This window comes from Oncorhynchus tshawytscha, linkage group LG12 (genome assembly GCF_018296145.1).
Source record: "Oncorhynchus tshawytscha isolate Ot180627B linkage group LG12, Otsh_v2.0, whole genome shotgun sequence".
NCBI classification, from domain to species: domain Eukaryota; kingdom Metazoa; phylum Chordata; class Actinopteri; order Salmoniformes; family Salmonidae; genus Oncorhynchus; species Oncorhynchus tshawytscha.
Window position 1 is genome coordinate 22,483,586 of NC_056440.1, and position 23,211 is coordinate 22,506,796.

The 23,211-nt window shown below is 41.3% G+C and overlaps 1 protein-coding gene across 5 annotated transcripts; it reads right to left on the reverse strand.

Annotated features, from left to right (window-relative positions):
* Positions 1–1,948: 1,948 nt before the first annotated feature.
* On the reverse strand, positions 1,949–22,779 carry LOC112262718 (E3 ubiquitin-protein ligase CHFR). 5 transcript variants are annotated; one of them, XM_024438440.2, is made up of 18 exons: positions 22,635–22,779; positions 22,005–22,139; positions 20,855–20,954; positions 19,493–19,602; positions 17,323–17,382; positions 17,014–17,232; positions 16,539–16,685; positions 16,256–16,445; positions 15,868–16,022; positions 15,551–15,713; positions 14,979–15,418; positions 14,569–14,685; positions 14,387–14,470; positions 13,922–13,992; positions 12,995–13,082; positions 12,572–12,679; positions 6,789–6,861; positions 1,949–6,348 (listed from the first exon to the last, which is right to left on the reverse strand). In XM_024438440.2, exons 2-18 carry the CDS (start codon positions 22,111–22,113, stop codon positions 6,306–6,308), a joined length of 2,277 nt encoding a protein of 758 aa, XP_024294208.1. In that variant the 5' UTR covers positions 22,114–22,139; positions 22,635–22,779; the 3' UTR covers positions 1,949–6,305. The 5 variants fall into 5 exon arrangements, with proteins under 5 accessions (XP_024294208.1, XP_024294209.1, XP_024294207.1 ...); XM_024438441.2 differs by having other exon boundaries at positions 16,539–16,634; positions 22,613–22,779; XM_024438439.2 differs by having other exon boundaries at positions 22,613–22,779.
* Between the last annotated feature and the right edge of the window lie 432 nt (positions 22,780–23,211).

Genomic DNA, 23,211 nt, shown 5'->3' on the forward strand with positions numbered 1-23,211 from the left:
GCTGTTATTAGCAAAGCGTTTTGGAACTCTTTGTTATTGGTCTATTTACCTACACCGCCTGAGCCAAAATACCACCCATGCAAACCTGCTGATTTAGAAGGTCCTGTATAAATTGTATTTTCAACCAGCAACTATCAGGAAATAATGCTGATAAAAATGTTTGCGCTTTTACAGCGTTCGTGCTAGATTCAATCAGATTGACATCCGTATTGCATTATTTTGGCGGAATCTGAGGTGGAACTGCGAGCTGTCAAATCAAGCGACTCATTGCGTTACCTTTTCGCAGACATTGGATGCAACGGAACCACACCCGATTATAATCCGACAAATCCCATGCAGCCACGTTACAAGTTCATGCAGCCACGTTACAAGTTCAAACACTCGAATTGGCTGCTGGGCATAAATCCCCCCCATCCAAATGAACATGAAACCATGCATTAGCCTCACATCAATAGTTTGACATTTGAGAGTCATTATTTCCACTATGGGCAGAGCCGACACTTTCTAACGCCGTAGGGATACTAAGGAAGGGAGTGGTTTGTGACACATTGGAGCAGCTGCTCACTAATGTCAGCTAATACCGCAGTTACACATCCAACACCGCCAAAACATCTGCTATGCGGATGTCGGCCAACGCTGAAATCCTCATAGATTGAATCCAGGCCTTAGTTTTATCAGCTGTTGTACAATATGATACAAAACACAGGAAAAACAGAATGTTGACTGCAATGGGCCTTTACAACATCATCAATATTTACTGGTTACCACGCAGACATTTTCAGCTTCTGTATAATTAAAAAACGTGAGAATATTGACGGAAACATTTTTATTTTCCAAGCCCAGTTCATTTCCCAATTCCTGTGAGCACTTTTCTACCAGTTACGCAGTCAATTGTTTTTATGGTGTTTTGTTTCATATTGTACAACAGTTGATGAAATTTACACTGATCAACAAAAAAAAAAAATCACACTTAACAGAGTTATTCCTAATTTTATTTAACTAGGCAAGTCAGTTAAGAACAAAAACATCTTATTTACAATGATAGCCTACCCCAGCCAAACCCTGACGACACTGGGCCCATTATGTGCTGCCCTATGGGACTCCCAATCACGGCCGTTTGTGATACAGCCTGGAATCGAACCAGGGTCTGTAGTGATGCCTCTAGCTCTGAGATGCAGTGCCTTAGACCGCTATGCCACTCGGGAGCTAATAGCTGCTTGTTGAAAAAACTATCTGGACAGGACTTTCTAATCAGCAGGTTTGCCTGGGCGGGAGTTTCGGCTTTCCATTGTGACATCCCTTGACATCTTTTGGTTACAAGACCAATAACGGAGTTTCAAACCTCTCTGCCAATAACAGCTAGTTTTCAGTTTTCCCCTCCCCACGCAAACTACTCCCATACAGTCCTAGCTAAATTCTTGCTTGAGAATACATTTTTTTGCTAAAAAGCTTTGTTTTTGCCCATTTCAATGGAATCTATTACAGTAAGTTACTTAATTGTTACTCAAATTATTTGATTGAGATAAAAACAGCTGCACTGGGAATTTAATTCATTTGATTATTTTTAAAATTAAATTATACAAATCTTAAACATAAGCACTTCCAACGCAATAGCGCCCCCATGCTTGTGTGTACGTTTACCTTTTGTCCAACAACCTTAACCTTGGAGCAGTGGATGATAGTAGTTCCACAGAGCTCCATGGAGATGGTTTATGCTTACACTACTACTCTGTGCCCTCCAGTGTTAAACTGATGTAGCTCACATGCAGTATATTAACGTCAAAGCTGCAACAATGTATCCAAATGTATTCCTAAGGCTGATATTGAATTCTAAAAGGGAATTGATCATTGTAAAAAGAAAAATGACAAATGCAGTAACTAACCTTTCAATAGAAGTAAGCATATATGACTAGCTATAGAAAAACATATCAACAGAAAATAAATAGGGTTGGTGGGAATTTGTGCAAAGAACTTTTAATAAAGGTTTACATAAATTGCTGCTTCAGTTTTTGATCATTTGATGTCCATTGAAAGTGGTCAGTAGCAAGTCATGCATCTTAAACACAATGAGGGAACACATTTAGCAATACGTTATTAGTGCACTAGAACAGACATGTTAGAGCCATATACATAAGACGTATTTTAGCATTGCTAATACCGGGGGCACAAAAAGCTCACAAAGGCATTCAACTAGGAATCACAACTCCAGTCCTTAAGAATCACAGTCCCATTGGTTTTCAGTTATACCTGGCTATATATTGATAAATCAATACCACTTTATTAAGTTGATTAACTAATTGATCAGAGTGCAGTGCATACACCTGGTTGAACTCCCAGCTTTAAATTGGTCGCCGATTGACAAAGGTGAAAAAAAACACACAAAAAACAGCAGTCAACCGGGGACCAGTTGTGTTCCCCTGCATTAAAACGTAACGGCGCTACTCTAAATGCCGTCCAGTCAATCCCCCATTTACTAGAATCCACAAAAGTACAGACCGGGGATTTTTCAGAACGTCTCGGGAGCTCTGATGAGGTAGAATTCAACTTGCCCCGGCAAGGCCTTTATACTGACTGGCCATACTGTTAGTACAGAGCATCTTGGTCCAGACATTCTCACAGAGTAAATATTTTCCCTAGAATACAGCGTTTCCCTCTAAGAATGCAAAGCACCCTCCAAAGCCTCCTTAACACCCATTCCTGATCGGTGGCTTGCACTGTTGTTGGCTTAGGGTGCCCAGATCCTCCTGTTATAATTAAGGTTCAGCGCTGCTGTAGGGAGGGATAGGCTGGCTGGCTGGGTTGTGCTGAGCTATTGCCTGAGCCTCTGAGGAATGCCAGTGTGAACCCACAACAGGGAAACCGCGACTTTGGGCTCTATTAAATCCGTAGCGCTGAAGATCCGCTTTATAGCGCGATTGACAATTAAAGGCAATGGTCTCACGGTCGCGGAGACTGCATTTACTGTACACGCTGCATATGTCACCTCAATTGGAAGTGATCTTTACGTGGATCTACCACGATACGGATTGAATCCAGCCCGTAAGATCCCAAATAAAGACACGAGCTCTAGCAGAAAGCGTGGCCATATTTGCCCCCCTTTATACCAGCCCAGAAGAGTCGGTCTGAGCGTGTGAATATTGCCACTAAACAGCCCCAATGAGGGTATATAGCGACATAGGTAGAGTTTCAGCTCCAATCCTGAGTTCCACACACATTGATTGCACAAGGATATTTCTAAATGGATGTTTTAATATCCATTGAAGTTACAGGACAGAGTTGAACCTGCACCGTTTCTGCAGTGCTTATTACAGTTCAGCTTGGTGCCAGGATTCAAACAAACGCAGATAAAGTACCAGTGTGCTCCGATGCACTTTTAAAGGTCATTTCTGCTTGAGCCGACATCCGTGGCCTTACGTGATCTCCATGAACGTTTGGGAAGTTGCCTTCAAAAGTCTATAGCTGTGAACAGGTCGTTAATCTGTGTTTGTTTGAATCCCAACCTTATTGTAATCTTGGTTAAATCTTCAAATTAGTGATTCATACATTCAATGTGTGCAAGCTGAATTATATAAGTAAAAAACTTCAAAGCTAGACTTGCTTGTAAACACTAACAGTTCGAGCAAACTACTTTTTCCTCTAAAATCAGTCAATTTAATGTCACAATTTACTAAATTAAAGACGGATGATTTCAAATTAAACTATAAATTTAAAATGACGAATGACAAAGTGAATAATGTCATTGCATTTCTGTCAAAGTAATTTTTTTACTGCAACAGAATCTAATGACTTGCATACAAAAGGTTTTTTCTGTACTCTACTTCACTACTAACAACTTAGTTATCTTTATCCTACTTTTCAATATATAAGGCCTCATGAATAACATTAGTATATCAGGCCATTCTATCTAGACTAAAGGTCTGCAGACATTGGGCCGATTTGACTTCCATAATGACTTGTCAGTAATTTACAGAGAATGTGACCGATGTCTCTATACAGTAGGAGACAAGTGTCTACTGTTGTGGTTCTACACAACATTATGGACATCTGGTTGTTGATAGTAGTCTTCTAATAAGACAAAACGCAGAAGTAAGACACAGCCAGTTGTCTCGGGTTGATCTATAAAAGTGACACACCTGTATCTCTGAGTACTGTGTAACTGCAACACTGAATTAGACAGGCAGGATTTCTCGCAACTAAGCTGCATTTACACAGGCAGCACAATTCATATATTTTGCCCATTTATTGGCAAATGGGGATGATCTGATTAGTCAAAAAGACAAATGAGTGAAAAAATATCAGAATTGGGCTGCATGTGTGAATGCAACCTAATGGTCTCATAATATAATCCTGGAGTTTTTAGATCAGTTCTTCTACAGCAAGAATGCAGCAACGTGTCTGACAACGTGAGACTTTTACACCTCTAGTCTCTTTTCTAAGAGCAATTGAGCCCACTTTCAGTCTCCATTGTTAGAAATTACAAAATGTTGTTTTCTTCAAATCTAACTTGGTATGGGTACTTTCATTGCCAGATAAAAATGCCTGACCAAACAGCAGTGTTATTTCCTCAGTTATTATGGGAAATTGCACCAATGAAAGTTTAACTGATGAGGTTTGACCATACCATGGTATTTGATAAACAAAACTATTATAAGATCTATCCAACATGCTCCAAGGTAACACTTCCTATATATTGAAAAACATGTCCTTAATTTAACAGAATGGCAATCCTTAATGTTTCATTTATTTTATTTTTTTAATGTAACCTTTATTTAAATAGGCAAGTCAGTTAAGAAAAATTCTTATTTACAATGACAGCCTACTGGGGAACAGTGAGTTAACTGTCTTGTTCAGGGGCAGAAGGTCAGATTTTTACCTTGTCAGCTCGGGGATTCAATCCAGCAACCTTTCGGTTACTGGCCCAACACTCTGACCACTAGGCTACCTGGTTCGATCATACTAATAAGTATGATAGAACCCGTATGATCAGGTTGCTTGCTTAATTAATATATTTAGCCAACACCACTAACTTAATATAATGTAACAAGGAGGAACAATTTCACCCCCTAAACTCTAGCAAACCATTGTGCATTCTAACAAAAAAACTGCATTGGCTGTTAGTACTAGTTTAGGTCTGAGAAAGCTTCTCTAATGCACCATTTTAAAATCAGCTTTATGTTGATTACCCTGAGCAAAGCATATAACTGAATACCCCTGCCTTTCCCAGCCTCAGATAAAACTACATTTCCACATATAACCCTTATCTCTACCAGAAAAACTGAAATCCTAACTAACTTTCCCATTGATTCTAGTTGAACCATATTATTCTCAGCTTTGACAGGGCTTTTTGCCCTTGTTGGGAAATCCACATCAAACTAACAGAATTCCCCCTTTTCCCAAAACTAAGAACAACTCCCTTTCCATAGCACTTGTCTTATCAGTTAGCAGTCTTATGCAGAAGCAGCAACAGTCTGAATTCAAAATGGTTCCACTGAATCGGTCATCCATATATATGAATCACAAGAAACCTCAAAGTCTGTATATGGATAAGTCTTTTGATAACATAGCTGTGCTTCAACCTAGTTTGTTTGGGGGGAAAGTTTCTATAACCATCATATGAATACTACTTAGATGTTTAGAACACCACAGTAAGCAGTTGAGTAGGAAGCTCTAGATTCTAATTCAAATACATAGTTCTCCAAGATATCTAAAGTACTAGACCACAAGTTAAGAGAAAGGAAAACACGGAAATAGGAAAAGTATCAATATCTTACTGATATCAATATGATCCTTAAACTGTCACAAAAGATGGCATTGCATCCTGTGTAACAGTACATGTATGGCCAAAGTCCATTTTGATTGCCAACGGTCTTCAGTAGATTTTTTTAAATATATCCCTCACCCAAAAGGACATGATACTGGAATGAACGGCGATGATGATCATATTCCACATAAGATATAAGTCTGTCATCATCATATAAAGGAATCCTCTCTTACTGTGTGGAGTGCATAGCATTATCCCACTCAGCCCTACTATACCTATAACACTAGGCTGGCTAATCATGACCCAGCAAAAAGAGTGTGATTGTAATTTCAGCATATCATCAAATACATAAGCCTATCAAGCCTGTGAGAGAACTACAAGTTATATTACCTAAGAGATACCTTTCCTCATGGCAAGGCGCTGCTTAATAAGGGAGTAAAATGATCACTGTACATATGAGAGTAATACAGGAGATCCTTAGAAGTCTGTGTACGCTCCAGGATTTGCAGGAGAGCCTTGCATAGCAGGTCACCTACGAGGCTCTTCAGCTCTTGAAACGGGTCTGCTCACATATGTGGTTGAATTTCCTGCAACAAAGTAAAAGGGAAACAATACAAAACATGTCCCATCTTGTATCAGAAGCAGAGCTGCTGTGTGAAGAGCTGTGAAATGTGAAGGAGTGATTCAACTTTTCCTCTCACACCAGGTGTGATTGGCCAAGCTTATACAATAACGCCCTCTGTTGGTAAAATGCATGTACAGCCACGCAATAGAACGCATATCTATCACAGGAGGCTACAGAGGGGAGGACGGCTCATAATAATGGAAAGAATGGAATGGCATCAAACACATGGAAACCACGTTTGATACCATTCCATTTATTCTGTTCCAGCCATTACTATGAGCCCGTCCTCCCCAATTAAGGTGTCACCAGCCGCCTGTGATATCTATCCATACAAAATCTTAAAAACTCGGACTATGGAGACCTATTCAGAAAATGGAATAAAGGCCACATCTTGTAACTTACGTGGCATGGTGTGCCTTGACTTGAGTACGGCAGTTGCGTCCCCAATAACAGTCTGGCCGAGACGTCACAACAGCTGTGGGATTGAATATCAAACAAATAAAAGCTTAATTCATATTTAAACACATGCTAGTTCACTGTATTGATGTATTGTGATTGCTTCCAAATGAATTGCCTCTGAAGACATTCAAGTTTCCTGAACGGGAATTGCCATTTCCCAGTATCCAGCATTTAGAACAGGGGTTCCCAAACTTATTTTCTCACCACCTCAACCATGTGAGAAAAAAAAAAACGGTTTCCTAATTAACAGCCTAATGTCTACTTTATTTGGGCCCATGGCAGAAAATAGAAAAACATTCTAACAGTATTTCTGATTGTCTTAATTAACTCACCATCACATACTTTTAATGTGGAGTTATGACAGTCAATTGCAAATTAGTCAGACATGATGTGTCTTATCTCACCACCACTAATGAGATGGGTGTGCCTTGAAGCATGTCGCGTCTGAGGTTCTCAAAGTCAAGGGGTGTGGTCGACGCACCTCATCTCTGTTGTTACATCCAACCTGGATCGATATTTGGTTTTAAAGCAGACGAGAGCACTGAATCCAGTTTCACATTGATATGATCTGGCGAAGGGTACCATGAGTTTTATGGTTGCTTTCAAGACAACTGGGAACTATGAGGTCAAATCATCACGTCAGTGATCTTCAGATCGGAAAGTCGGGACTCTAGAAAGAGGCCATAGTTCGAGTTGGAATTCCAAGTTGGGTAACCGTTCGAAAATATATGTTTTCCGAGTTCCCAGTCGTCTTCAATGCAGGCAAGTCAGAGATTTACAAGTTCCCAGTTGTTTTGAACGCAACATCACTGCTCAGAGATGGAAAGCTGCCGCGATCATCCCCTCTTCAAAGGGGGTGACACTCTAGACCCAAACTGCTACAGACCTATATCTATCCTACCCTGTCTTTCTACGGTCTTCGAAAGCCAAGTTAACAAACAGATTACCAACCATTTCGAATCCCACCGTACCTTCTCCGCTATGCAATCTGGTTTCAAAGCCGGTCATGGGTGTACCTCAGCCACGCTCAAGGTCCTAAACGACATCATAACCGCCATCGATAAGAGACATTACTGTGCAGCCGTATTCATCGACCTGGCCAAGGCTTTTGACTCTGTCAATCACCACATTCTTATTGGCAGACTCGACAGCCTTGGTTTCTCAAATGATTGCCTCGCCTGGTATACCAAGTACTTCTCTGATAGAGTTCAGTGTGTCAAATCGGAGGGCCTGTTGTCCGGACCTCTGTCAGTCTCTATGGGGGTGCCATAGGGTTCAATCCTCGGGCCGGCTCTCTTCTCTGTATACATCAATGATGTTGCTCTTGCTGCTGGTGATTCTCTGGTACACCTCTACGCAGATGACACCATTCTGTATACTTCTGGCCCCTCTTTGGACACTGTGTTAACTAACCTCCAGACGAGCTTCAATGCCATACAACTCTCCTTCCGTGGCCTCCAACTGCTCTTAAACGCAGGGGAAACTAAATGCATGCTATTCAACCGATCACTGCCCGCACCTGCTCACCTGTCCAGCATCACTGCTCTGGACAGCTCTGACATAGAATATGTTGACAACTACAAATACCTAGGTGTCTGGTTAGACTGTAAACTCTCCTTCCAGACTCACATTAAGCATCTCCAATCCAAAATTAAATCTAGAATTGGCTTAATATATCGCAACAAAGCATCCTTCACTCATGCTGCCAAACATACCCTCGTAAAACTGACCATCCTACCGATCCTCGACTTCGGTGATGTCATCTATAAAATAGCCTCCAACACTCTACTCAACAAACTGGATGCAGTTCTATCACAGTGCCATCCATTTTGTCACCAAAGCCCCATACACTACCCACCATTGCGACCTGTACGCTCTCGTTGGTTGGCCCTCGCTTCATACGCGTCGCCAAACCCACTGGCTACAGGTTATCTACAAGTCTCTGCTAGGTAAAGCCCCACCTTATCTCAGCTCACTGGTCACCATAGCAGCACCCAGTCGTAGCACGCGCTCCAACAGGTATATCTCACTGATCACCCCCAAAGCCAATTCCTCCTTTGGTCATCTTTCTTTCCAGTTCTCTGCTGCCAATGACTGGAACGAACTGCAAAAATCTCTGAAGCTGGAGACTCATATCTCCCTCACTAGCTTTAAGCACCAGCCGTCAAAGCAGCTCACAGATCACTGCACCTGTACATAGCCCATCTGTAAACAGCCCATCTATCTACCTACCTTATCCCCATACAGTATTTATTTATCTTGCTCCTTTGCACCCCAGTATCTCTACTTGCACATTCATCTTCTGCACATCTACCATTCCAGTGTTTAATTGCTATATTGTAATTACTTCGCCACCATGGCCTAATGCCTTAACTCCCTTATCTTACCTCATTTGCACTCACTGTATATAGACGTTTTTGTTTTCTTTTGTTCTACTGTATTATTGACTATGTTTTGTTTATTCCATGTGTAACTCTGTTGTTGTATGCGTCAAATTGCTATGCTTTATCTTGGCCAGGTCGCAGTTGCAAATTAGAACTTGTTCTCAACTAGCCTACCTGGTTAAATAAAGGTGAAATACATTTTAAAAAATAAATAAAATGCCATGTTATTTCCTTTGGGTCAGGAACCAAAACTCCTCTGCCATCTTTGACACTTAGGCACTTGATGTGGTTTACAATCAAAGTTACCTGCTGCAGTATATCTCTGAGGTCTGTGCTCAGCTCTTTTGCCGCCAGTTGCTCTCGGTGTATCATACAATGTGTCCATAAGGCAGAGGGAGACATATTCATAACTAGAGTGCAGAGGCCTGCCTGCTGTCCCGCCAAAGATGGAGTGTGCAAAAGCCCATCCGTCGATTGTTTTTCGTCAATATAGCCATGAAGCACACTGAACATCCCATGTGCTGTTTCATGCTCGGGAATCGTGAGACAGAACAATCTGTCTCCTTGGTTAAATAGCCCTTACACAGCCCGGAGGTGTGTTCGGTCATTGTCCTGTTAAAAAAACAAATGATGGGCCCACTAAGCCCAAACCAGATGGGATGGCGTATCACTGCAAAATGCTGTGGGAGACATGCTGCTTAAGTGTGCCTTGAATTCTAAATCAATCACAGACAGAGTCACCAGCAAAGCACCCCCACACCATAACACCTCCTCCTCCATGCCTTACGTTGGGAAATACACATGCAGACATCATCCATTCACCCATACCGGGTCTCACAAAGACACAGCGGTTGGAAACAGAAATCTCTAATTTGGACACATTTCCACCGGTCTAATGTCCATTGCTTCTGTTTCTTGGCCCATGCAAGTCTCTTCTTTGTTCTTCTTTTTCATCCCCAATTTAGTGGTATCCAATTAGTAGTTACAGTCCTGTCTCATCGCTGCAACTCCCATACGGACTCGGGAGAGGCGAAGGTCGAGAGCAGTGCGGCTCGGTTAGGTTGTGTTTCGGGGGATGCACTGCTCTCGACCTTCGCCTCCCCCGAGTCCGTATGGGAGTTGCAGCGATGTGCTTCTTGACACAATGCCCACTTAACCCGAAATCCAGCCGCACCAATGTGTCGGAGGAAACACCGTACTCCTGGCGACCATGTCAGCGTGCACTGCACCCGGCCCGCCACAGGAGTCACTAGTGCGCGATGGGACAAGGATATCCCTGCTGGGCAAACCTTCCTCTAACCCAGACGATGCTGGGCCAATTGTGCACTGCCCCATGGGTCTCCCGGTCGTGGTCAGCTGCGACAGAGACTGGACTCGAACCCAGAATCTCTAGTGGCACTGCTAGCACTGCAATGCGCCACTCGAGAGGCCCAAGTCTCTTCTTCTTATTGGTGTCCTTTAGTAGCGGTTTCTTTGCAGAAATTCAACCATGTAGGCCTGACTCACACAGTCTCCTATGAACAGTTGATGTTGAGATGTGTCTGTTACTTGACCTCTGTGAAGCATTTATTTGGGCTGCAATTTTTGAGGCTGGTAACTCTAATGAACTTATCTTCTGCAGCAGAGGTAATTCTGGGTCTTCCTTTCCTGTGACGGTCCTCATGAGAGCCAGTTTCATCATAGCGCTTGATGGTGTTTGCGACTGCACTTGAAGAATAGTTCTTGAAATTCTCCGTATTGACTGACCTTAATGTCTTAACCTTTTATAACTAGGGGGTGCTATTTTAATTTTTGGATGAAAAACGTTCCCGTTTTAAACAAGATATTTTGTCATGAAAAGATGCTCGACTATGCATGTAATTGACAGCTTTGGAAAGAAAACACTCTGACGTTTCCAAAACTGCAAAGATATTGTCTGTGAGTGCCACAGAACTGATGTTACAGAAAAAAAACAATCAGGAAGTGCCACATTTTTTGAAATCGCCTCATGGCAGTGACTCCTTATATGGCTGTGGAGGAGCTAGGAGTCAGCTTACGTTTTCCCCAAGGTGTCTGCAGCATTATGACGTATTTGTAGGCATATCATTGGAAGATTGACCATAAGAGACTACATCTACCAGGTGGTCGCTTGGTGTCCTCTGTCGCAATTATTGCGTAATCTCCAGCTGCAGTATTTTTCCGTTTGCCTCTGATGAGAAACCAACTGCCACGAATGATTTATCATCGAATAGATATGTGAAAAACACCTTGAGGATTGATTCTAAACAACGTTTGCCATGCTTCTGTCGATATTATGGAGCTAATTTGGAAAAAAGTTTGGCGTTGTAGTGACTGCATTTTCGGATTTTTTTCTTAGCCAAACGTGATGAACAAAACGGAGCTATTTCTCATACACAAATAATATTTTTGGAAAAAATGAACATTTGCTATCTGAGAGTCTCGTCATTGAAAACATCTGAAGTTCTTCAAAGGTAAATGATTTTATTGATTTTAAATGATTTTATTTTTTGATTTTAAATGTTGCCTGCTGAATGCTAGGCTTAATGCTATGCTAGGCTATCAATACTCTTACACAAATGCTTGTGTAGCTTTGGTTGAAAAGCATATTTTGAAAATCTGAGATGACAGTGTTGTTAACAAAAGGCTAAGCTTGTGTTTCAATATATTTATTTCATTTCATTTGCGATTTTCATGAATAGGAAACGTTGCGTTATGTTAATGAGCTTGAGGCTAGGGTTACGCTCCCGGATACGGGTTTGGAATCGCAAGAAGTTAAAGTAATGATGGACTGTCATTTCTCTTTGCTTATTTGAGCTGTTCTTGCCATAATATGGACTTGGTCTTTTACCAAATGGGGCTATCTGTATACCACCCCTACCTTGTCACAATACAACTGATTGGCCTAAACGCATTAAGAAGGAAAGAAATTCCACAAATTAACTTAACAAGGCACACCTGTTAATTGAAATGGATTCCAGGTGACTACCACATGAAGCTAGTTGAGAGAATGCCAAGAGTGTGCAAATCTGTCATCAAGGCAAAGGGTGACTGAAGAATCTCAAATATAATTTTAATTTGTTTAACACTTTTTTGGTTACTACACGATTCCATGTGTAATTTCATAGTTTTGATGTCTTCACTATTATTCTATAATGTAGATAGTACAAATAACAACCCTTGAATGAGTAGGTGTTCTAAAACCTTTGACCAGTAGCGTATACATTAAAAAATCCTCCGTATTTTGGAAATTCTCCCATGACCCCATTTGCATATCAGGCGACCCCGCATGGGGTTGCGACCCCTAGTTTAGGAACCGCTGAGTTAGAGGCTGCTCTCGCTCACCAGGAAGCGCCGAGGCAGGGATGTTCTGTCTGTATTTGTAGGCCAGCTCCCCGAAGGCTCGCAGGCCACAGCAGAAACAGAGTATGGCGTTACTGTTGATGCGATAATCTGAGATATAAAACATGGAGAGAGAGAGGGAGAGATAGTTACTAGTGCATCCCAAAGTGAGTTGGAAGGATGCTCTGCACTGTCAGTAAGACTGAGAACCATGTTCAAGATGGGAAGCTTAAAGGTGGAATTGCAGCTCATCGTTTTTGCAGTCACGAGATATGGAAATAAAAGACCTGGATATGGTGTCTCAGGAAGCACATTTACATGATGTAGGAATTTTCGGAGATGTGCAATGCAAATGCAAAAAAGACAACCTGGAACGCTTCCAATCTCAAGTTTTATGTGAGGTGAAGAGGATAGTGTCAGACTGACCAGACAGATAGAAGGTTCCCTGTTGCAGGCCCTGAAGACCCTCCTGTAGCATGTCCCTCCACGACATCCCTCTGGCTGACAAGTAACTCTATAAGGCGGAAGGATGACAGGTTATATATTAGACGTTAGTGGTCGCTGTAGTAGAGAAGTTAGAAACAAATGCAAAGGAAATAGATTCACTTAACCTGGGTTATGTAACCAGGCACCAGTTTCCCAATTCCTAGTCACAGATTTAGACTATTCATGGACTAAAAAGCATGGTCAATGGAGAATCTTCATTGAAATAGCTTTTAAGTTGTTAAGGGAATTTTTATCAATGATGACTAATTATGTTTACATTTCAATCAGGACTGACTAGTCCAAATGCCATTATGTACTGTACATAATGAATTTTGTCTCTTGCTCCCATTCCCAATTGTATATAATATAGTCAGGAGATAAGTAACAATGACGGTCTGTTCGTTTGTAAAAATGAATGAACTATCTCCAGACTGTCTAGAACGCTGATTTATACTGACTGACCTTGGCTTTAGGCGAGGAGGGAAGGCTCGAGAACTATAGGGCCTCTCTACCGGTGTCATGAAGAGAGAGAACATTTAGAAAACTCTGACGTCATTTTCAGTTTATAACCTGTGGAAAAATGTGTATGTAACCAGTACTCTCTTGAATTAAATGCTGTTACCTGACTTTTAAGACCGGGGCTCTGTCCATTCTTATAAAAACACTGGGTCTTATAATCCCTTTAGAATGCATTGACAGAGTATTGAATTCTGATTGGGAAAAATACAGAGGAATTTAGAATTCCTCTAACATAAGTCCAGGACTAAGCTTAATCTGTGTCTGGGAAACCGGCCCAAAGAATGCAGATGCTGATTCTGGGTGTTCAGACCGATCAATGGTTAGAGCCGAAGAGTAGAAATGAAGTACCTGGAGGATCTCTGATTCATAGTTATTGCTGTTCAGAACACCGTCCAGGCATTTGTCTGTAAGGTTGAGTTCTGTGGACAAAGACATGGATATTATATGTGTCATACTGGTAAACATGATACTGCAATGTGATAACAAATTATGTGGAAGACATAGGGACAATACAGGCAATATTTTGGTAAATTTCCACCACTATTTTCAATAAACTAACCACAATGATAGCGTTACCTCAGAAATCCCTCAGAAGCTCTGATTTAACTAAGCATCAATCAGCCCAGAGCAAAGGTTCTACCTGTTTATTTACTAAGGTCAATTAAATATGTACAGACCTTATATGCGATCAAGTACTACAATTCTCCTAACCTTACATTACCTTTTCGATCAACCTTGAATGTTTATTTACTGTTGAAAATATTAGTGACAAACTTTGAAAGTAAATCTAGAAGTAGTAGAGCAGAGACGCACCACTGAAACGTGCGAGGCAGCCCTGACAGCCAATCCTCTGGCAGCCCCAGTACATGTGACAGAAGGGCCGCAGGCACGCCACACCTAGCCAACACAAAGAACCACACCTATCAGCACCTTCAGTCAAAGCACTCTTGCCATTGGTCCATTAACATTGATTGACAGGCCTGCGGGCCACTCACATTGCTGAGCGGAGAGTTGCTGGCCAATGAGCTCGGCGCGGCGGTCTGGCATGGGCTGCAGGCAGCAGGTGCAGATGACATGGCTGCCCAGAGGAGGACAGGTGTAATCCTGAGGAGCTGCAGGAGGACAGGACACAGAGAGACATGTCCTCTGGGTCAAGGTCCTGAAGGCTGCACTGTAATATCCTTACAGAATCTACAGATCCAACAATTACGCTACAAGCATTGTCACATATTTCTGTGTCCAGGCGAGTACAACATACTGATAATTAATTTGATCTGTAAGTGCACTACATTGTGTTGTCATAACTCCCTAATCAACCAACACAACATAAAACACTTACATATTAGAAATAAAAGCATTATATAAATGTAAGCCGTTACCAACAGATGGACACATAGTTCAGTACCTGTAGTGGGGACATCAGAGCATGTTGATAATGTTGATTCCCCAGCCCCAGGGGGTTTCCCTGGCCTGTCCTCAGGAGTTGGTGGGGCTGGTCCTAGAGGGGCTGGTGGGGCTGGTCCTAGAGGGGCTGGTGGGGCTGGTCCTAGAGGGGCTGGTAGGACTGGTCCTAGAAGAGCTGGTGGGGCTGGTACTAGAAGAGCTGGTGGGGCTGGTCCTAGAAGAGCTGGTCCTGGAAGAGCTGGTGGGGCTGGTCCTAGAAGAGCTGGTCCTAGAAGAGCTGGTGGGTCTGGTCCTAGAAGAGCTGGTCCTTGAAGAGCTGGTGGGGCTGGTCCTAGAAGAGCTGGTGGGGCTGGTCCTAGAGGGGCTAGCCCTGTGGCCCACAGTACCTGGCTGACCTCCTTCCTGTAGCCTGGACACTGTCTGCACATCACAACCGGCTGGCTGTGGAAACAACAACAGGAAGAAGAAGAATGTTTTAGAGGGTGAAAAACAAACCACACACTCTTGGTCAACCATACACACAGGTTCACAGACATGGTCACAGTCACACACACAGCTACTCTTCTGTCTGACCCGATATCGGAGGTGTCACTGTCGTTGTCGGAGAGCTCAAAGAGATAATCAGAGCTGCCCTCTTCATCAGAGAAGGAACGCTCAATCTTTGGCTGCAGCATGTCCCGAGTTATCTTGTTCCGGCTGTCCATGCTCTTCAGGTCCTCCTCACTGCGACACTTCTCTGTGGACACAAAGGGTCAACACAGGGTCAACATTTCCATGCTTTATTTGGGTCCACAGACAAATACCGATTTTAACAGGGGGAAGAGCTGGTCGCTATCCACAATAGTGTTAATGGGGGTACAAGGGTAGAGTCGGGCAGATTGAATACAAACCCGGGTGTTGGATAAGGTAGGCCTCCACCAGGTTGTTGATGATGTGGTTCTTGCGGATCCTCTCTACGGGGCAGCGACAGGTGGGGCAGAGAGACGAGCGCTCCATCCAGCCAGAGTAGCACGCAGCACAGAAGGTGTGCATACAGGGCTGCAGGCTGCATGGGGGACACACAGGGAGCAGATACCATTAACACGCAGTAGAGCCACTTTTCTGTCCTTTAGAACAAAATTAGAAATACTAGGAATTATAAAATGTTGTGTTAATACGACTCTTGATACATTACATTTATTGAACCATTGCTATGTTCATCTGCTGCGAGGAGCCACAAGCAATGAAATAGAGGAGTGGGCCTATTTTCTAATGTAGTAGTAGGTAGTCTTGCTGTACCTGACACAGTCATGAAGTAGGTCCTGACAGATGATACAGGTTAGGGACTCCTCCATCTTGTCAGTCTTGGCTTCTTCCACAGCCACAGCAGCTTTTCCAAACAGATCCCCGATAAGAAAAACCTTAGCTGGGCTGGGGCCGACCACCGCAATACTGGAAGTATGTGGCAGTCCAAAATCATAGTCCTTGTCTAGGAAGGGAAAGGGGGGAAAACACTGTTACGATCAAGTGTCACCAACTAAGTGTCAATATGCCACAATGTAATGAGACTGAATGCACTGACCAGCACTGTCAGTTTTCCTCCTTTTTCTCTCTGGTTCCATGTCCCCCTCCTTATACAACATTGTGACTCGGTTCTGGGCTTCAGTCTGTCGTGTGTCTGTTGAGCAGAAGAGGTTAGTGTTGTGCTGCCCAGCCTTGCCTTCAGCAGCTGCAGGATAAGGGAGAAAGGATGCACAACAGAGAATGATCAAAAGGCCATATGATTGGGGCAAATTCAGTTACCTGTGCCTGTTCTTCAATATGGGAAGATTTACAAGTAGTTGTGATCATAAAAGTCTGGCATAATATCATTCGGCAAGAGCTGTCCTTTGAAAAAAGTAAGGGAGAGTGAACAAAGCTGGCACAATCAAGGGGAGACCATGCTATACTGGTTGAAGAATTTGAGGAGGAGGGTGAAACACATATTTACTTCCCAGTCCCTGCTTCCTCTCAATGAGCACCATAAAGAGGAAGCACAGGCCAGATGTAAAGCCTACCTAAGGCAGAGGAGTGAAGGAGGGAGGCTGCAGAGGAACAGGCTGTAGAGGAGGAGACTGTGTGGAGGAGGTGGGAGGAGGTGGAGGGCTGAGGTTCATCCAAGGCCTGCTGCTCCCGTGGAGGTCCAACAAGGAATGGCTCCACAGACACACATACTGCTGCTGTAACAGGGCAGGTCTGGGCTTTCTGCTGCATTACTGAGCATCTGGTGGCACCACCTGACATGGTGAGAAAGGGTGGAAAGCAACAAACAAGCTAATTAAAACCACCCTACAAATATCACATTGATTTGGTTATTTTATACTTACCAATTGTGTCTTGTGAGAATGTCCTCTCTGGTTTTATGGACTGATACATGTAGGCAAGGTCTGTAGAAGCAAGAGATTGTTATACTTCACTCAATTGAAAAAAAATACAGACTCATGAAAAAAAACAAGGAAATTACAAACTTAAGAACTATAAAAAGACGACACCAGGCCCATCCACATTGACTCAGAACAAATAGAATCAGTTGAGCAATACAAATATCTTGGAACTATAATTGACTGCAAACTCTTCTAGACTGCAAACACACAGACATACAAAAAGGTGTTCTCACACCTGGTACAAGCAGATATCCATCCATAGCAAATACAAAATAACTAGTAGTAAAGCTGTCAAACAAAATCAGTGGAGTTAATCTGAAGAAAAAAGAAGTGCTGTTCTTGGAGAAAGTGATGAGCAGGAGTGAAAATTGCCACCAATCTGACACACCCACTCAACCAGGAGTAGTACCAGCTCATACCATCAGGCCGCTGATACAGAGTCCATCTTTACAAAGCTGCCAGAGCCTAGAAATCCACCAGTATAAATCAACTGACTAAATAACTGCTCAACCCTAACTGAATTATGAACTGTATCCACATGTGTTGACTGCTGTAGTTATTGCTTGTGATTTATATATGCATTTATGTACCTATTGGTGATGCTGTGCTGTTTGGTGAGATGCAAGACAAATTTCGCGAAAAGGGACACACAAATGATTATTATTGTTGTTGCAAAAGTTTGTGTACAATTTGTTAAATATCCCCAAAAAGGGAAAACATTACTCTTATTTTGAGAGGCCATTCTTGGCCGACTGGTCCAACTCAGTTTAGACACATTATGCAAGTTCACTGTGTACAGTATGGATTTATAACCAAGTTGGCAGCACTGGAAGGTACACAGGAAAACAAGTGGACTAAAAGACCTGTATGCACTAAATCAAATCAACATTTACTGGTCACATGCACATGGTACAGTGAGATGCTTTCCTTGACAATGGTGTGCAGTATACTACGGTTGCAAAACTACTGGTAATTTACCAAAGTTACTGGAATTTTCAGTCATTCATAATAACAATTTAGTGGGTGCTTATAGTTGTCCTATTTCACAAGTACAAGTGCGTATTATATGCGAATTTGAATATATATATATATTTTTTGCATATCCAAACTCCCACTGAGACACCCTTGAGAGAGTGGGATCACGGCCAAGGTCAGCCCTTATCAACGGCAACCCTGGAGTAATTAGGGTTAAATACCTTGCCCAAGGGCACAACGTCATATTTTTCACCTTGTCGGCTCGGGGATTTCAACTAGCGACCTTTCGGTTACTGGCCCAACGCTACAACCACTAGGCTACCTGGTGCCCTGGTCTACAGTAATCTATTGTAACTTTGGACATTTGCACTTCAATAACTTAAAAAATATACATTTTATATAAAATTTTCATCTGTGTCCATATTGTCCATGATTTTCTAGTGGATAGACCATACAAGAGAAAACAGCCTAATTAATGAAAAAAAGCATCTAAAAACAACAATGGCATCATTTTCAATTAACTCTGCAAGTCTTTCAACTATTGATTTTTTTCCCACAACCAGTTTGGTGCAAAAACAATTACAACAAAGACATAGTAAAATAAATAAGTGTGTAGAAAATGTGTAAAAAAAAATCTAAAACAAAGGATCTCATGCTGAACACGAACAGTATTCACCAAGTTGATTGGTTATATTTAGGATAATGTTATCATTCTAGTTGTTATATTAAAATCATCTTATTTTACATGTTACATAAATTCCAGAAAGTTTTCATAATTCCAGTAGTTTACCGGAAAACTTGGAAAGTTACCATTTACATACCCTCACTTTGTAACCCTATGCACTACTAATTTATACACACCTTCTGAAGAAAATAAGGAACACGTTATATTCTTTCTTTATACAGCCTTTCTTTATACACTTACAGATGGATCTTAATTTGATCACCCTGCTGTTACAAGAAAATTCCTGCACAGCAGAAAATGCGAACTTGTATTGTATTTTTGGTTTAAAAAGGCTTTAAAAGTTTGTAATTTCCACCTATAAATATCAGACTTAATTTGCCCTAACTAAAAATGTATAATCCGCTACAAAAATGAGAGCCAAACACTCCAATCAAAATAAGAAAAAAAACGTACTTTGCTCTGGTTCGTTTTTCCTGTATACAAAGTAGATGACGTCTCCATTCTGCAGCATATGAATCTGCTTCTTCACCAGCTTAGACATGTTAATCACTGTACCATTGGTGCTAGAGGTGTGAAAAACAAAACAAGAACACTGGTCTGTCATTGTATTCAATCAGCAACCTTGGAAGAAATCCAAGACTAGAGAGGACTGTGTCTCAGTTTTGGCTGGCTAGAAAAACTTTGCTGCAGTTATTACTATAGTAACAGTTAAATAGTAGCTTCTCTTCATGGGATATATAGGGATGGAATCTTACCCTACACTATTGAGACACTACACTGTCGCATTCCATCTTTCTATTGGAAAAGCATCCACAATATTCAGGAGCAAAACAGTAAGAGCTGCCACTTTGCTCAATGATGTAAAGCCTAAAGCTTACCGTATGCTTCCCAGTCAAAAAGGTTGGTGCATATATTATGACCACATTTTGTGAAGTTTTTCTTTGTTTTTGATTTTCGGACGCATTTGGCAGGTTTTTTTCCCGGCTGTTCGAGCACACACATTTTGTTTCTTAAGGCTTGTTGAATTTTGGTAGCTGAAGTCGACCCCCTTCTGTGATAGGTCAACAGTAGGGTTCTTCAATAAAGTGTTTGTTGTCATTCAACGACAGACTAGTTTTCAGTTTCACTTGAGAAATACTGCACCAAACATCTTAGTTAGATGTAAAATTGCACAACTAAGACCTTTTTGGCAAAAATGTCAAAATTAATTACAGATTTCTTGAGTTATCTTAGATTAAATCATACTATTTTGAGGAAGTGTATTTGTTGCTATGGTGTTTCATGAGGGACAAACAGTAATATTGCCGCTTTTTTTCAACAGAATGTATTTTAAGGAAGTACAGACGTTCACGCCGCCTAGCCAAGTTCTGCAAGGAGCAAACCGAACCTATGTATGCGGACACCTTAATGCAGTGTGTGCACACTAGAGAAATGCGTGTAGAGAAAATGCCTTTCATCTTGCTGACTTATTAGCACATGGTAAAACACAACCTCTTTAATTGATGGTTAGTGTAATTTGCCAGCTGGTTGCTTACACTGAAAATGAGATTACACTGTGATGTGCAGTGCTGGGCAGGCAGATATCTGTTCAATCCACCATGAAATATACTGATCAGTCACTATAAACAGGATTACAAACAAATACAATCTGCATAATACATTTTCCTATAACAATAAAACAAACACAGGTTAAAAACTATTTAGCCTAATTAACTAAGAAAAATGCTCAACATTACCATATATTGTTAAACATACATAATTGATCAGTTTATCGTTGAGCCTATAATTTTTTTTTTTTAAAGACTCCCTTCATACCTTGTGTCCTCCAGCCACACCAATCCTGAGCTCTTATCTTGCACTATCTTACAGTGATCCCCCGAGACCAGTTTGTTAGCAGGAAAGGAAAGATCACAGCCTGGTGAAAGAAAAAGTTATTTACGGTTAATAAAATGCACCAATTTTTTTTTACAACATAGTTAAAGATGACTATTTTCAACATGACTTGAATAAACTAGATGTTGTCATACAGTAGGCTACTGTTGTGGAGCTTTTGTGCTATATTGTGTGTAAAAAAGCATTTTGTTTACGTCATGTTACTGTAAACAAAAACAATTTGGGCCTACTAAGTACCTATTTTAAAATAGCAGGAAAACAAGTATTTAGGCAATGGCCACATGGCTGATGATATTGTCACGAGTGAGCTTGGAAAATACCACATTGAGATTGTATGACTATGCTGATTTATTGTTGATGCATTCCTCTCTTCTTTTATACCATATTGTGGGTGCTGCATAAAAGACTAGCTCATTAGGCTCAGTCTCTTTGTACCGGAAAGCAGACTCCTGGAACTCAATATAATAGAGCAGAGACACAGACAGAAACCTAGGAGATATAACCTTTCCTTGGTCAAAATCCATACAAAAAACTAGCCTAGTTAATATTCTGCACACATCTTCTCAATAGACGGCTTTGTTATCATCAGAGAGGGTGTCTAAGTTTGGTGAACTAAAGACTGGGGGTATTGTGCCTTGAATTAACTGGTTTTATTAAAGAGCCCAGACACTGCCCGACTCATGTCTAGGATATGGTATTTTCTGTCTATAAACATCAAGACATTTATAAACAAGTTCCTCAAAACAAGCCACATACATTTCCTTAAAAGTGTTCAACTATAAAAATAAAAACACAATTTTATGAAAAGTGTTGTCTTAAGTTTTTACACGTTATTATGAATGTACAAGCAATAATCATTAATATCGATAACATGGCGTTTTGGTAGTTCACAAAATATGTAGTTTATAGATAATCGTTAGCTAGTGTCCTACCGCATTACTTTCTCTATCTTTTATAAATTAGCCTACAATATGGTAGCTGAGTTTCTCAACTCCACGATATGTCGAGAAACTCAGGTAACAATATGATGAAGTGAATGTGTTAGTGTCACTGTGTGGGATAGTAATTTTACCTTTTCTTCGCCCGACAGTGCATTCCCTGTTGACAAGCAATACTTCAGATTGAGAGTCCACTTTTACTAACTTCCCCCATGGTTGACTCCTTCCATGCTTCTTCTCCATGTCCAAAACTGATACGTTCCAGTTTTCTATATTGATCAAATCATGATGCAATCGCTGCTTTAAAAACACTCTACTTAGATCAGTGGCAGCAAATATGTCATCCAATAACTTAACCCAGCTAGTTATTATTTTAGTTGAGAAATATGGGGCACTTTCTAGTTAGCCAACTACCGTTTCCTTAGCCTAACAAACTGTAGCTAACGTTAGTTTATTTGGGAAGGATAAACAATGAAGCAACCACCTTGTCTGGAACAAGAAACGCCTGGCTAACTTGCTAGCTAATGTAAAATATTTGATTAGCAAGGCATTTTGAGTAAGTTCATGTTAGAAGTTAGTTAATCAAACAACTCGATGGTGAACATGCGACAACGAGCAACTTCATTTTCAAAATAAACCTGGCTTAAGCTTGCTACTGACGTTAGCTAGCGTTAGCTTGTTGCAAATAGCTAGCTATTACATTTAGGAGCTAGAAAGAAATATGATTTAACTAGTTAGCTACCTTGAAAATATAATTACTATACCCTCAAAGGCACGATTATTTCATTCGGTTATTTTTGCTTGAAGGTGTTTTGTCCCTTAATTTTCCAGTTGGCACACACACTAGTTCACTTCCTGACAACCAAAGGTATTTACAGCCAGCCATCAGCTGGAGGAGGGGCGGGGAAAGTAGTCTGAGAAAATGAGGTCTTCAAGGGAACGCCTGCCACTCAACCACCACTAGACGCGAAGAAGAGAAAACAAACTCCTGCTTGTTAATTAATTAGATTAGAATGTTGTGTTCTTATATGCACATTTGTTTAGCTATTTAGATTCACCACATTTCTCACAGTAAAGCTACTCAATGTTAAAACCCTGGATATATAACCAGGCTTTCATTGGGAATTTGGAGATGAGGGAAGCCTATTTGGGGGAGGGGCCAAATTAAGGTTATGGTTAGATTTAGGGTTAGGGTTGTGGATGAGGCTAGGGTTAGGGTTGAACCGTGATGTGGACATGAAGTTAGGGTTAGGGTTGAACCGGGATGTGGACATGAAGCTATGGTTAGGTTTGTTGTTGTGGTTGAGGCTAAGGTTAAGGTCAAACTAAGATGTGGACATG